This window comes from Pangasianodon hypophthalmus, chromosome 8 (genome assembly GCF_027358585.1).
Source record: "Pangasianodon hypophthalmus isolate fPanHyp1 chromosome 8, fPanHyp1.pri, whole genome shotgun sequence".
Taxonomy (NCBI): domain Eukaryota; kingdom Metazoa; phylum Chordata; class Actinopteri; order Siluriformes; family Pangasiidae; genus Pangasianodon; species Pangasianodon hypophthalmus.
Window position 1 is genome coordinate 23,777,232 of NC_069717.1, and position 16,343 is coordinate 23,793,574.

Sequence of the window (16,343 nt, forward strand, 5' to 3'; positions counted from 1 at the left end):
CCACAATGTATAAGATAAGAAGGATCACATATGAAGTAAAATGAAATAAATACATAAATACAGTATGTTAAAGTATGAAGAAGAATGAGATGGTGTTATGGTAATTTCAGAATAAGTCATGTGTAATGTTTTAATTAGAAAGAAGCATAGTTTTAATTAGCATTGAATATTGTACACAAAGTCCTTTTTTCAAGACCAAAAACAGTGGAGGAGTTTTTGTTCTACATGTATGTATTTTTTTTTTAAAAATTGCACTGGTTTTTCCCATATGACGTGATGTCAGTGTTCACTCACGCACTTGTAGTACATATTGAGGTGCATTCTGGGAAATGTATTGTAACCGCACATTACTAGACGCAAAATAACCTGCAGTAAAACTACATTACCCAGCAGTATTGCGAATAACCCTAGTAAGCAGCAAACATGGCGTCGCCGGAGCCGCAACAAGACCGCGGCGATAATGAAGAACCGTTAAAGAAAGGCGATGGAGAAACAAAGCCTGGTCCCATTTCTTTCGGTTTTAGCAAAAAGATAAATAAAGCCAAAACTGAGAAAGCAGAAGAGCGAGATTTTTTAACTGGAGTCGAGGGGAAGGAACTGAAAAGGTAAGCTAATGCTACGAGCTAATCTGCTTTAACAAGCTAGCTGTTGTGTGTAGCTCTGTGGTAATGTATTTATATTTATTTACCTAGTTTATAGTTAATTTAATATGGCACATATATAGTTTTACCAACTAGTCTGTAGAATGAAAAGAGCGTATTAGTGTATTAGAGCTTATGGTACCCCGTCTTGCTATGCTATCTTATCTATCTATCTATCTATCATATATATGTATATATGCCCCTCCCCCATATATATATATATATATATATATATATATATATATATATATATATATATATATATATATATATATATTTATATATATATATTTATATATATATTTCATACAGTTCTATTATACTTTTTAGCAATGTTTTTCTGCAGATGTGTCAGTGATCATAAAATTTGCTTTGCCATTCACTCGTACATGCAGCACCAAGCCGGTGGAGAAACCTAAAGAGCTCATCATTCCTCTGATCCAGAAGAACCGCTGGTACAGACACGAAGGTGTAAAGCAGGAGGATGGGAAAGAAGCTCCATCCGAGCAGCAGCAGGACTCTGTGGAGTCTCAGGCCATCAAAGAGCTTATTGAAGGTGTATTTTCTTGCTTTCTACTATATACTCCAGATTAAAAGTGAGCTTTAATGTGTCAGTTTGTGTAAATCTAGACTCAGCGCTAAATCACAATCCGTTTTATGGTTATGAATTTCTGCAAAATGATGCTTGCGTCCTTTGGACTTGTCAGAATGGAGTTTATCTTGGCAGTATATTTAGACTACGGCACTAATTTGAGGATCTGTTTTCCAGTTCTTTAAGTCCCAGATAATAAAATCATCTGCTAAATGCTGAAAATGTAATAACTAAAAAATAAAAAGCAACTAATAAAAGGGAAAATTAAATGTATTTAGGGGTACTGTTGTTTTTAAGGTTGGTCAGCGTGTTGTTGATTAAAAATGTATACTTATAGCTTTTTATGGCTGTAAAACTTAGGTTGAACATAATTATTTCATATAGAGATGTTCATGCTGGTCTGTGAAACTAGCGTTTCATACTGGCCTGACATCAGAATGTTGCTCTTTACATATTTATTTAAACCATGATGGCACGAAAGCACTAAATGTCATATTCTTGCTTGAATGTCTCCTCAATGGTGCTACCCTCCGCTCTCAGAGTCTCAGAAGAAGCAGGAACAGTGGAAAAATGGCCCTCAGTGCGACCCGAACCTGGCCATCCCGCTGCTCATGCAGAACCAGGTGCCGCAGGGCTTCGAGGACGGAGAACACATCAGAGTGGACCTCCGACCCGAGTCGGTGAGTCAGAACCAACAGGAGAACGTATAAGCAGTAAAACCAAACAGATAAATAGTTTCTAAGGATGATGGAAGAGAAAAGAAGAGTTTATAACCAGGGAGTACACAGAATGTCACAATTTCACATTAGCAGAACTTCAGCAATGTGGATTTTCTTCCATACATGCCATGAAAGTCCTACATTTCATCACGTATTGAAGAAGTGAGCGAGTTCTGCTGAATTCAGCATCGTGCCACCTACAGACCTGTGCGTGTATGTGTGTGGGTGTGTGTTTTATACAAATGCACTTGTGGCTCATTTAGGGCAAATGGACATCTATAATTACAATATTATAAGATAATATAAGAGCTGACCTCATCTATAAGAGTGGTATACATCGTAGGAGTTTATTGTTGTATATTACTGGAGTTATGCATGAATGGGAGATGATGATTATGAATGCAGTCATCGTCACATATTGGAATTTAATTGAATAGTGAACACTGAGGTGATCTAGTATAGAAACGGGTGTATAAAAGGTCACAGGCCATGACGTTAAGGTGTCTTGTGAATTGTTAGCCTGGGCTGCTCTTTCTGTCAGGATCAGCATAGCATGGAAGTTGTTGGAGTGGGAATTACTTCAAAGATGTATTTGTGATTGTATATTGAATACACAGGCCTAAATACATACATGCATAGTGCTATTACTTGTCATCTGTTACAGCTCAATCCTGGTTAATGAGCACTGGCGTCTGGTCCTTAATATCTGAGAGTCGAGAGGCTCACAGCCGTCAAAAAAAGACATCAGTAATGTAGCGCAAGCCTAGAACACCACATAAATACAGTCTTCCACCTAAACGTAACCTAAAATATTGAGCAGGAGTCAGCAACGGGTACAGACGCAGCAAAAAATGGGGAAAAAAAAAAACTGGCTGTAGTTCAACTATTCTAGTTTTACAAACATGAACTCTTTTGTAACAGATTGTCTATTTATCCAATCACATGCATTTATGTAAATTATTCGGACTAGAGACTAGCTACAGGACTAGACACGTTAGCTAATAAACGTGAGTTTTCACAGACTTTCATATAGGTTTTATTTTATTTACCCTCTCTGTTATGATCAGCTATCTTAGAACATGGCTTGTTTAAAGAAAAGTTAATGATGAAAGCCAAATGTAGGTAACTGTTGTTACCGTTCAGTCATGTTAGTTGATTATCTGGATTTAGTAAACAAAAAATGTATGTAGCTGGACTTTTACAAATGTTAGTTGAATACCCCTGATTTAAAACATAGCAATTTTTGCATTATTTTTTAAGAAATGTATCTGAAGCCCATTTATGAGGGGGAAAAAACATTGCAAATGAAAAGCTGAAGTACCAGTTTTGGATGGAAGGGAATACAGTAACGCTTACGCATCTACCCGAGATGTTTTTCTCTTTAGGCTCAGTGTTGGTGCACATAGTGAGACGTAGGGAGTGCTGTCAGATCCAGCTCCCTCTGGTCGAATCCGGTCATCTGCATATGGCTGTGTCAGCACGGGCTTTTTCAGGTCCGCATACTCGAGTAGCAGGTCCCTTAATCACCGTGTGGGCTGACCGACGTGGGTATGTGCGGGCGTATGGGCGTGCGAGGGAGGAAAAGGTTGCGTTAATGAAATGAGCTATGAAGCAGTCCTGTGTCCAGTCGCTGCTGCTTACTCTGCATATTTCTTCCTGTCTCATTCTCACTCATTCTGTCCCTCGCTTTTTCTCAGTCCCTGTGTGCAAGGTGGAGAGTGCAGCAGTGTTAGATTTGTACTTGTGTGTTTAGTGAAAGGAGGCAAATGCATGTCGAAAAGCAGCTAATTATCACCTCATGCAGCCTGAGGTGTATTTGCGATAAGCATATGTTTATAAATGGGTGTGTGAAGGTGCTTAGGGACTAATGACTGGTGTGAATGACAAGAGCAATGCTTTGAAATATTAATCAACAGAAGCAGAATGTGTGTGTTTATCAGCTTTCTCCACATTAGTCCACAGAGGCTGATTATGAGCAGGTTCCGGTGGAGGCGTATGGACTCGCCATGCTGAAAGGAATGGGCTGGAAGCAAGGAGAGGGCATCGGCCGCACGTTCAAACAGTAAGATATCATCTCTCTCAACCTGTCTTTATTTCTCTCCATTTGATTTCAGACACCGTGTTCAACAGCAGACACTTCTACACTGCCAGTGCATACATTATATGACTCTTAAATGAGAATATGAAAAGACTACACATCAGACTTTTGACATATTTTAGCAACATGTTACTAAACTAACCCAAACACACCAAGCTAGGTGTGCAGGAATGTGTTTGTCATCCTGTGGCCATGTGAAGACACTTCCTCTCGCTTTCACAGTCGTTTCTGTTTGCACCTGCCCTCAGTATTTTCTGATGAACTCAGCTATCCCATGCCTATAATAAAAACAAATAAGTCATGTAAAAACTGGTTGTTTGGTTTTTAAGGAACATGAGATTTTAATTGCAGTATTGAGACTTCTTTCTCAGATTATAACAAGCCTTACATGCTGGGATTCTTACAGTTAGTGTGTATGGTGGGGGGAGGGGGACAACCACTTAGGCTTTTGTGGAGTTAAATAGCTCATTTAAAAAGAATTAGGACAATTTTATAAACATCATGAGAATTAGGATAGTGTTAGTAAGCACTACATGAAACTAATCTGATCCGATCAACTATCTGTCTTGTTGTTTTACTGAACTGATTGGAAATTGTCTCTCTGTGCCAAAATCTTGAGTAAAATTTCAGAGTAAAACTGTCCCATGCCTGCAGTTTTTTGGTGGCTCCTGGAAGATCCCAGTGTAACTAGTTTAAAATTAGTTTGTCTTCTTTTGAGGAGAACTGAAGAACAGCTACGTATGGCTGTTCACGATTTTTCTTTATAGCACAGCGCTGTCTAATTCTCACTCCTTTGACTGTAAAACATTTTTCTGGTCTGCCCTATTTTTAATGTCATGAGACAACACCATTTATCCGGACAAACTTTGAAAGACTTGTTTTGTAAGATGGACCCCAGGAAAACGTTTATAGAGTTGTCATGTTGCACAAAAATGGTTGATGATTTTTTATAAGTTGAATTTTATTGAATGTTTGATTAATATCTGTATTTGCCATGATATAGTCATTGAAGCTGGTATGGCAATAAACCTAAATACAGACAAACTGTGGAATTCTCAATTCTGATTGGTCAGAAAGTGTTGATTACTTTTCTATTCCAGCAGCTCTGATAGTAGTACTGTACCATTTCTATAGCAACAGCTAATACACAGGGGACTTGTATGACAGATGCTCCACTTAAAAAGTTTTTCAGAACAGGACAGCCTTCAGGACAGGAATTTATCGATTAACATGTCGTATTAACTTCAAGAGGCAGGAAAAAAGAGAGTTCCCTCAGGAGGTGAGGGAATAACTGTTTATTTATAAGGAGTGATAGCAGATACAAACTAGTTTTGCAGATGTTTTACAATATTACACATCACTATAAATAAAAAGTACAAGTACAACGTGTCGTTCTTTAATAAATAAATAAAAATTGCTTGTGTTGCTGTGTTATAAGAGGATGTGCTGTTATTGGAAAACGATCAGTCTCTTGGCATCAGGGCATATCACTCCATCCCATCACTGATTATTTTACCGTCACAACACACCCCATCTTGTTTTCTTTTCTTGCTTAGCTACTTCCTGGTTTTATTGTTTTTATGCTGTCAGTTTTTCACCATACACTGCTAGACTGTATCCAGAGTCTGAATGAAACATTTAATGCGCTCTGATACGTTCTGTCTGACCTGAAACTTGATCAGGAGGCGGAAAAAAAAAAGGCTGTACAATAAGAGCTAAAGTGACAAGTAAGCTTATTGTACTTATTTACCTAACAAACATAACAAAATCCTTTCAATGCACTTAGTCATTTTCAATCAACAGAAAAGAATGTTGTATTTCACATTACGCATTGTGTAAGGAATAAATAGATAATAGGAAAAGAATACATCACGGGCTGGTGTAATGCATTCTGACTCTGTTATTAATTAACGTCATACCATGCTTTTTAACCGTTTAGTGCTACATGGAACAATATGGCTATAACTAGGGGCATGTAGCCCCAGCTTCACTAAATATAACTAACCTATTTAATTTGAAGTCTTTTTTAAAATAATAAAATACCTTTTACTCACTCAGATATACTTAGAATGCTTTTAAGGCTTTCCATGTGAAGTCATATCAGATGAATGCTGCTTGTGCTATAAATGCACTGCAGTTTTTCGGGATTTAGCACTGGTTTAGAAGTTAAACTTATAGAAGACCAGTTTGCATTAGAAACTCCTGGTCTTTGTATGTTTTTGCTTTGTTCATAATGAGTTTTATGACACAGTAAGGAGGAATTAAGAGCATCTGTCTCAGTATATCGGCACTCTGGCAGGATTAAAATGCCTGAGGCAGCAACTCCATGGCTTTTTTTTTTATGTGACACGCTTAAAACCTGCCATCTGTCCTCATACAAACACGAAAAACAGAGGGTTTTTTTGGCAGCTGATCTGTTTGATGCTCTCTTTGCTTTTTGTGTATACAGCATACATATTTGTGTACACTTTCCTCCTAATGTGTTATTATAAAATAAAACCATTCCCGCTTCTATAACTGTAATAAAAAGGTTTGCATAGCACAGTGCGTCACACTTACTCACAGAGCTGAACACTAAGAGCTAAAGTGATCTTTATTATCATAATTATTTAGCTAATTTATTCTTTTTTTTAGCAAAATAATTTATTGCCCTTTCAATCAGCAGAAAACAATGTCAGTCACATTACATATTATGTAAGGAATAAAGTGTGATGAGGCATTCTGTTTTGGGGAAAATCCTCCACAAAGGGGACGTGGGAAGTTGATTATTGTTGTTCCTGTAACTCCATGTAATGCCACAGTGATTACAATTTCTCAATTTATTAATGAACAAAGTTATGCTTTTTAACCATTTATAGTTACATTTAATGTCGTGGAACATCTGAAGGCAAGTTAGTTCCTAATCTTATTTTCTTTGTTAGATAACAGGAGTGTCCGCCAAAAACGTAAATGAGTTGTTGCAATAGAGACGATGATGTAATACAACAAGTGCAATAATATAAACCTGTGATTTGAATTTCAGATGGCCATGTTGTCAGAGCTGCTGAAAATTAAGCAACAGCTTCTGACCAGTTAGAGCTGAGAATTCAAATACATTCTTAAATCAGAATAAGGCTAGATATAAGCAATCTAAATGAATAAAAAATTAAATGCTATCTCTCTCTCTCTCTCTCTCTCTCTCTCTCTCTCACTCTCAGAGATGTTAAACCTATAGAACACCAGCTAAGACCCAAAGGCCTGGGTCTGGGAGCCGATCGCTCCGCCATTAAGGACCTGGAACCGTCAGGGCCCCGAAGACCCCCTAAACCCGGAGAACAGAGGGAAAAAGATGACGAGGGACTAGTGCTGGGGCCTGGAGGGTGTGTACTGGTCCAGACCGGTGCTCATAAAGATCTGTATGGGAAGGTGAGATAGACTTTTTCTAACATAAATAGAAATTAAGTTCGGATATGATTGTATTGACTTAAATTAATTGTCATACTTTTTGGCTTGTTTTTGAATGATCAGTCAGTGTGTAATGTTTCATACAGGTCTAAGTGTCTGTATAAACTCAGAAATCATATTTTATCAGAATCTTTTAGTTACAGTTTGAAGAACATATCATATGATATCCCAGTGTGCAGATGATTACATGCTAATCTAATTCAGCATTTGGATCCATTCTGTAAAAGTAGCCTAGGGCTTTCTTCCAATAAATCCTCTCTGTCTGTCTGTCTCTCACTCTCTCTCTTTCTGTCTCTCTCCCTCTTTCTCAGATAGAGGGGGTAGACACAGATAATGCCAGAGTCGTGGTGAAACTTGCCATTGGAGGGAAATCGGTGACCATCAGCCAGTACTCGCTACGCCTCGTGTCTCGAAAAGAATACGACAAATACAGCAAAGATCTCAGTGAGTCTCCACCATGACACCAACAGTGTTTTAAACCAAGCTTTAATTAAAGAATCTCTGTATTTTGTTCAACCATATATTATGGAGGTTTTGAATAGACAAGGTCACAGTGTACTGCCAAGTGTAGAACTGGTTTTAGCACGCTGAGAGTGTGTTGAGCTTCCTGACTGTTTTCATCCCAAACAATATCACGCCATTTTGTATTTAACATCATCATGAGACGGTCTGTGATGTCACGTAGATGTACTTTCGGAATTCCTGATAAGCAAATTCGATGATACCTGCGCTTGTTTGGTTTTCAACGGCCTCTCTGTTTGCCAGGCCGCCTCAGCAAAGCCCACAAGGAGAAGGAGAAGGAGAAGGAGAAAGAGCGAGAACATGAAAAGGAGAGAGAGCGAGAGAAAGACAGAGCGCGTGACCAGCAGAGACGAGAAGAGAAAGCGAACGGGAAAGACGAGCGGCGGAGAGATCGGCACGTGGAGAGAGAGAAGGAACGAGAGAACGATCGAGAGCGTGACCAGAGGAAGCGGAAGCACAAGGAAACGGATACGGACAGGTAACATCACCTGGGGAGCAAAAATGAACAGAACGTGAGCAACAACAGCTCTTCATTCTACTCTCTTTTTTTTTTTTAAATATATAAAGAGATTTTTTTTCTTTTCGTTTTTTTTTTTACTCATGATTTCAGAGAGAAACCTCCTCCTATGAAGGAGTCTCGCTCGTCTCCGCCTGCCTGGCTCCAGAGAGACCTCCATGTGCGCTTCATAGATAAAAGCTTTAAAGGAGGCAAATACTACAACTCTAAGGTAGCACTTCATACCCCTTGCTAGAACCGCTAACCCCTGCTAACTCCTACTTTAGCAAAACTGCTGCACCTAGTGCTAATGCTACAGCATCATGACGTTGCGTAAGTCTCTGCACTTTTGTCTGTTGTGTTCAGATGAGAATCGAGGACGTCCTCACGCCACACATCTGTGTCTGTCGCACAGAAGAAGGACGACTGCTGGATGGTAAGACACTACATTCTGTATAATACGAATCATTTTTAAAATTTTACCTAAAGGAATGACCTGCTCCGGTGACGCGTATTTGAGCCGATTGTTTCCCGTTCTCGTTTTGTCCGTCAGATGTCAAACAGACGATGCTTGAGACCATCGTGCCCAAAGGTGACGCAGACTCCATTATGGTGGTGCTGGGAGAACACCGAGGACAGGTAGATATGCACAAACACTGTAACATCAAGTCTTTGCAATCGTAAGCTTGTGCCTGACACTTCTGTGAAGAAATATGTTTTGACCATCAATAGAGTCAAAGGATTTTTAAACAAAGTTTGGTCTTTGTAAACTGACTTACGTATGTTCACTGGCATGTAAACAACATATTTCTAACATTGACTTTTTTTTTTCCTCAAAATTTAGTTAGAGCTAGAGTTTCAAAACAAACACAAAACAGCTAAAAGCATTTGTTCACTTCAGCTTTTAACCAGCTTTTCTTCTTATTTGCTTTAGTTTATATACCAGCATATTACTTCTACATTATTTTTATTCAGTTTCTATACACTTATTATTTTGTATTAATTTTCTTCTTTTCATCACTGCTATTATTTATTGCATTATCATCTCTTGCCTATTTCATATTTGATTTTTGATTACCTTTAGTTTCTTTATTTCTGCTTTTTTTCTACTTTTAAATGTAGACTGCATTTTAAATGTCTGAAAGGTGCTGTATAAATAACTTTTATTATTTATAATTTAATAGATAATTTAATTCATAAAATCAGACACTCAGCACTGTATGAGCTTTCTCCGTTTACTATAAAATAAATAAAAAGTATAATTTATTACTTCCCAAAAAAATATGAAATTGGAAAAGGCATGTTTTTTAAATTTTGGGGTGACTTTTGAAAACATTTTGAAAATTTCTAAATTATACACACTTTGTGGCCTTTGGTGAATCATCACTGCAAATTAGGTATTAAATTACTATTGAAGTAGCAGTTAATAAGTCTTAATAATAATAATAATAATAATAATAAAAATAAGGATGTCATCACACTGGAGCGTATCAACCAATGTTACTGTAAGAATTAAAAATATATTTAGGTGTGAGTAAAAATAATGCAATTTTGTGTGTGTGTGTGTGTGTGCGCGCGCGCGAAGGTGGGACACATTCTAAAGCGTGATAAGGAGAAGTGTAGGGCCATGGTGCAGCTGGAGCGCTACGAGGAGAAGGTCTTCACTCTGGACTACGACTCCATCTGCCATTACGTGGGAGATCACTGACAAACACCTCACATAAACAACCAAATACCCTGCAGTGACCAAGACGACTGTCTCTGCTCGCCCCGGAGACGACTAGACTGTCCACAACTAGATTTATTCACTCAGACATGCTACATCACATGGATCATGTGAACACTGTTGCCCCCTCCTTGTGGCTTTTCTTCAGTCTGGGATTTCACTTATGGCTTAATGTTCTTAAAGCTGCATCCTGGTGGCTGGAGAGACTGCAGAAAACATCTCAGATCAGTAACACCACTATTTGGGGTGCAGTTTGGGATGTTCTTCACTGTCAGCTGTACATAATGATGTTCTCACCTCATCAAGATGCTGAAAACAGACTGTAGTAGATTTGAGATTTTTGTAAATGTGCCATAATCACTGCCATATAAGATGTTTTTTTTATAATAAAAATCTTTTATTGGTCATCAAGGTGAAGTGTTGGATATTTAAGAGTGACAAAACATCTCAATATTCCAGACACTTTAACAGGAACACCTGCACTCCTGCTCATTCATGCAATTATCCAGTCAGCCAATCATGTGGCATCAACTCCTCGGTTTGGGTGAATCTGTCCCGACTGTAGCTTCAGATTCCTGTATTTGACTGACAGGACTGAAACCTGATGTGGTCTTCTGCTGTTGTATCCCCTCCACCTCGTGGTTCAGTGTGTTGTGCATTCTGAGATGCTTTTCTGCTCACCACGGTTGTAAAGAGTAGTTATTTGAGTTACTGTAACCACCCTGTCAGCTTGATTCAGTCTGGCCATTCTTCTCTGAACGCTCTCATCAACGAGGCGTTTCTGCCCACAGAATTGCTGCTCACTAGATGGGTTTCCCCCGCACCATTCTGTGCAAACTTCAGAGACTCGTGTGTGAAAATCCCAGGAGAACGCTGTTTGGGAAATACTCAAACCAGCCCGTCTGGCATGGTCAAAGCCACTGAGATCACATTTTTTCCCCATTCTGATGTTTGATGTAAACATTAACTGAAGCTCTTGGCCTGGATCTGCATGATTATATGCATTGCGCTGCTGCAACATGATTGGCTTATCAGATAATTGAATAAATATGCAGGTGTTCGTATTAAACGTGGTAAGTGAGTATGTATTTTTGGGGGTGTTTTTTGTGCTATGATAAACTAAGAAGTGGAATGCCTTGCATTGCTTGAAGAATCAACAGCTTTCTGAATTTATCATAGCAACTTAAACATTTTAAGTGTTCAAAACAACATGAAGAGCAGTGATATCTCCAATCTGATTTCTAAGCTTCCTAAATTTATGCAATATTCTTAAGGTAATTAATGATATTGTTCTGTAATTTCTCAACAGCAGGATTTTAGTTGCTTATTTCTCTCCTCACACCGAAATCAGTCCAGATACATTTTTAAAGTGATTATAGTACAGAATGCACAAAAGTCTTTTAAATAAACCCCATCATTATTTTTTATTTAAAAAAAAAATCTAAATGATTTATCAAGCCAGGAAATCGAACATTTCCATTTAACATCAATATGTTGTAGGTGGTTCAACAGTTAAAAGAGGCAATGCAGTTACTGCCTTACTACAAAATGTATAATACATAGTTAGATTTACAAACACACTGAACTGACATGTGAAGAGTTGCCATTAAAAGCGTGGCATCTGGATCTAGAGGCAGGATGAAAACCCATAGAGCCTTTACAGAATAAATTCCTGATGGTTGTTAGACTCTGAGGTGTGTCCAGAACACGTGAAGAGAAGCACTGATGGAGATGGTGTGTAAAATTTGTCAAAGGAAGTCACAGTATTTGGCAAATTTCAACATCATGACACTGATAGTATCCATTCCTGACAGCTGTTAGGGAAAGAAATGACATACGTGACTCATTTTCAGCATAGGGAGCTTGGATGCATGTACTGCTTTAAAGGCTTTCCATATTTATTCTTCTCCAGGTTGTTATAAAGGCTCTATAGATGCTTTCCTCCTGCTTAGTCGTCATCCTCCTCCTCCTCCTCTTCTAGACGTCTGGTGTGTTCAGCGTTGGCTCTAAGCACAGCTCCAGGACTGGGGTACGGCCTCTGCTGGAACAGGGGTCCTGCCGCCGTCGTGTCTGCTCCCGTCTTAGCCTCGTTACGCTTGGGCAGCCCGGTGGACCACAAACCCCTGAACGCGCACACACACACACACACACACACACACACACGGTTGTTTATCAGCACCTTTCATATATTTTAAATAGACATAATCAGAAAAAAACATTAATTAGATCAAATGAAATTAATTTGGTGGTCACCTAGGTGCATCCGAGTAGGCACTGGGATCCATAGGATCCAACTCGTCCTGCTTCCGGCTTCCACCTGCATAAAGAAAGAGTACAAGTGCATTTACGGAAACAAAAATGTATTAGAAGTTCAAAGAAAAGCCAAATTCTAAGACACCTACCACTGAGTAAAAGTTATTATGGACCATTTAGTAGGATTTTGTTTTCTTAACGCTTAACTGCTCTACTAGAATTTATTAAAAGGCGTTTTGCTCCGTTACCTCTCTTTGATTTGCTGTATGGGCTGCTCTCCTCTCTTCTCATTCGTCTGTCCCGGTCTCTGTCTCGTTCTCGCTCCCTGTCTCTGTCCCTATCCCTGTCTCGCTCTCTGTCTCGCTCTCTCCCATCATCTCTATCACGGTCCCGATCTCGGTCTCTGTCTCGATCTCTGTCCCGGTCTCGCTCCCGCTCTTTATCACGATCGCGCTCTCTGTCCGACTTCTCGTGATGACCATCCCCTCTGTCGTCTGCAATCTCCACTGAAAGCAAAAAAAAAAAAAAAATGTAGAAGCATTTCAACTAGTAGTTCTGATCATTTGCACACCATCTCACTGCAGTACTTCTGTAGTTTTTAGGAAAATATCTGCATTTCATCCACTTCATCTCTCATGTCTGTCTCATCCTAAGCTTTGTATTGTAACAGATATTAAGCTGAGAAACACAAGACTGTTCCCTTAAGAACAAGAGCCGAGTCAAATTTTAGCAGCTCATTACTTCTTTCTGATGAACAGACTATAATGGTGCATGATAATGCAGTTATACTTTGCAATATATTAACATCCCACTGGTGTACACATTGCCCTGATGTGAAGTTATTAAAAACTGACTTGCATTACTGTGGCAGAACTATTTCTCAGGTGATATGAAGAGTCATCTCCGAGCTCGTTTGCATATCGCAGGATCCTGCAGTATCGGCACTACAAAGACCAGTATTGAGAGAAACTTCTCCCTTCAATCCTTTACCTCTCTGCTTCTTCACTGCTTTAGTGATGATGGCAGCGGGGTCATTGGGGGACAGCCAGGACACCAAGTCCGTCTCCACGTTCCAGTAGTACGGAAGTCCACTAAAGCAAACACAAAGGAGTTTTGTGTCAATAGATATACAAACCAGAATTCTATGAAATAAGATCCGAGCATGAACAAAAGCCACCAGAATCATGCCATGGAGTCGGTTTCTCTGGATAGACATTTCCAAACAAATACTTACCCTCATCCAAACATAGCAGCTTTTTGCCAGAAGATTTTTTTTCAATATAGAATGTATTACTATACTATAAATAAAATCAAGTAAAATGTTCCACCTGGACAAAAATCAACTAAGAATCTAAATGAGAGCCCATGCTTTTGTATTGTAAAAATTTGTCTCGTGAAATACAGGTATGTAGCAGCAAAACTACACCGATAATATGGTACTGCTTGTGAACTTTCTCTCATGAAACTGATCTTTATGATTCTTTCACAGGCATTCCAGAAATAATGCTGTGGTGCAGTGTTGCATTTCTCACCTTTAGTGTTTTAACCTAATTTAACTGAACAATTTTTTGCTCATCACTGTCCTGACACTACAATACCCAGAAGACATTACACAAATACACAAATTAAAGTCATTAGTGCAGCGTTCAAGAGCAACTCCAAATCAGTTCAAAATGTGCTTTCGCCTCCATGAGGCTTCTTTTTCCCAGCATACAGACTGCGAAAGCTCAGATCAAACACAGAGCTGAAGAACTTTATTTATTTTTATTTTTTTAATGAACAACATGTCATACTTTGTATCCATTTTAGTTATGTTGCACCCTACTGAACATCCGTGTAACAAGTTAATTCCTGTTATCACTTACGGTATATCACCTATAAACAGTCGTTCCTTTACCAGCCTCTCTTTTTCCTCTTTTGTGAAGTTAATAAGTTAGCAAGAAACCACCAAACCATCCATCCTGAAGACTTTCCCGTGTCCCGAGCTGTAATCTTTAAGCTGCAGCTTTACCTCTGACTGTTACGAGGTAAGTACGAACACTGGAGACTCCTTCCAACAAATTCTCCCAGAACACTTTTCAACAATTGGACATTTTTAACTTGTCCATATGGAGCTTTCCATGTTAGCTGTTACTATATAAATAATAGATATTTGAACAAGTGCATTCATATAAACTTGTGGTTTGAATTACAGCTGGAACTCCACTTAGAGCTGCTGTTATAGAAAATTAATCACCTCCTGACCAATCAGAATTGAGAATTCAGTGGTGCTAGAAGTATGGCTGAGTTGCTTATGAGTGTGCTGTTAAAGCTCTGGAAGTCTTTAAATAGGGGGAAAAAACAGATATGAACCTTATGAACTACAGTACTGAAGTACTGAAGGCAGTGGTAGTTCAGTGGTAGTTCAGTGGTTATGATGTTGGACTACTGATCGGAAGGTCATGAGTTGAAATCCCAGTCCCAGTGCTGGGCGCTTGAGCAAGGTCCTGTCGTGGAAAAACTCTCTTAATCCAGAATAAAGAAGAAACTATTCCAAAGTCAAGGGGTCTTGGATGCAAAAATCAGACTTTACTGAAACAACCAGCAAAGCCGAGATGTCCTGATCATCTGACTTACATAGTCATGGCCCATGCTTTTATACAACGCTACAACAGTGAGCTCATATGGTGGAGTTTTCTCATTTTTTCTTTTAAACACTCCGCTCAACTAGTCTAGTTTTTTTTTTTAAATGTTTAATATTAATATTTTACCAATACACTGTTTAAGAGATCGCAAACATGGCCACAGATCATAAAGGTAAAGAGATACATACTTAACATTGATTCACACAGACAAATGTACTTGTAAAATCATATGCTGTAAATGCTGATTCAACACAAAGTCATTCCTTCTCCATGATTAAAATGTACTAAATGTACTACTTCTCTTGTCATTTCTGATTATATCTTGATTTGACCTGATGGATTATATAATAATCATACTTAAATCATACTCTGATTAAGAAAATTCCACCATAGCCCTCAGCTCTCAGCTGCTCAGCTGTAGAAATGAGATAAATGTAAGTTGCTCTGGATAAGGGGGTCTCTGCCGAATGCTGTAAATGTACTTACCAGTTCGGGTCAAACACTTTATACCAGTTGGTGGGAAGATTTTCAAGCCTTGTTGCTTCATAGTCTACATTGTTGTCATCATAGTCCTCAGCAATGATTTCCTCTTCAGCTTCTTGTAATTGAAAGAAACAGACAGACATCAAGTCAGTGTGTGTGTGTGTGTATGTATGTGTGTGTGTGTGTGTGTGTGTGTGTGTGGTGGGTGAAAACTGGTGTGTTAGCTAGTAAACATCTTACCATGGTCTGAGTGTTTGACGATTCCTCTCTTGGCCAGACGAGCCAGGAGAGCTGGTGGAAGAGGCATCTGGAGAGCAAATAATCAGACATTTCACACACACTGTGTTTAGCTACGCAGCTTCAGCCAAGAGTTAGCTTAGCTAGCATAATATTACCACTATATGACTTATATATTACTACCTGCAACATAGAAGTAATATAGTTTTAAACACTGTAACAGGTGTAGACAGTTAAAAGCAATAACAAACGAAAATATTGTTAAATTTACCTCTAAAAGTACACGCTCCTAACGTCTCATTCAACCGAAAAAATACCTCGCTTGACGCAGAAAATTGACGTCACACTCCGCGTCCTTTTTTTTTTTTTTTTTTTTTTTTTTGGCGACTGTAGTTTTATTATTATTTATCATTTTATTTAGTGTAAATATATATATCTTATATATAAAGTGCAAACTTAAATGTTACTTAAAGTCTAGAAAACCCCTATAAAAATGTATTTCTGATCT

General features: G+C 38.6%; 2 protein-coding genes across 3 annotated transcripts; one reads left to right on the forward strand and one right to left on the reverse strand.

The window, feature by feature from the left end:
* Window positions 1–381: 381 nt before the first annotated feature.
* gpkow (G patch domain and KOW motifs) lies at window positions 382–10,645 on the forward strand. Its single transcript, XM_026925053.3, has 11 exons — window positions 382–605; window positions 1,037–1,197; window positions 1,774–1,913; window positions 3,908–4,014; window positions 7,248–7,455; window positions 7,806–7,938; window positions 8,260–8,494; window positions 8,627–8,744; window positions 8,879–8,948; window positions 9,066–9,151; window positions 10,098–10,645. The coding sequence occupies exons 1-11, from the start codon at window positions 424–426 to the stop codon at window positions 10,218–10,220; spliced, it is 1,563 nt and encodes a 520-aa protein (XP_026780854.2). The 5' UTR covers window positions 382–423; the 3' UTR covers window positions 10,221–10,645.
* A 998-nt stretch (window positions 10,646–11,643) lies between these two features.
* pqbp1 (polyglutamine binding protein 1) lies at window positions 11,644–16,205 on the reverse strand. Of its 2 annotated transcripts, none has more exons than XM_026925131.3 (7): window positions 16,107–16,205; window positions 15,839–15,905; window positions 15,602–15,710; window positions 13,482–13,582; window positions 12,740–12,997; window positions 12,492–12,555; window positions 11,644–12,361 (listed from the first exon to the last, which is right to left on the reverse strand). In XM_026925131.3, the coding sequence occupies exons 2-7, from the start codon at window positions 15,903–15,905 to the stop codon at window positions 12,187–12,189; spliced, it is 774 nt and encodes a 257-aa protein (XP_026780932.1). In that variant the 5' UTR covers window positions 16,107–16,205; the 3' UTR covers window positions 11,644–12,186. The 2 variants fall into 2 exon arrangements, with proteins under 2 accessions (XP_026780932.1, XP_026780930.1); XM_026925129.3 differs by having other exon boundaries at window positions 15,602–15,713.
* Window positions 16,206–16,343: the final 138 nt, after the last annotated feature.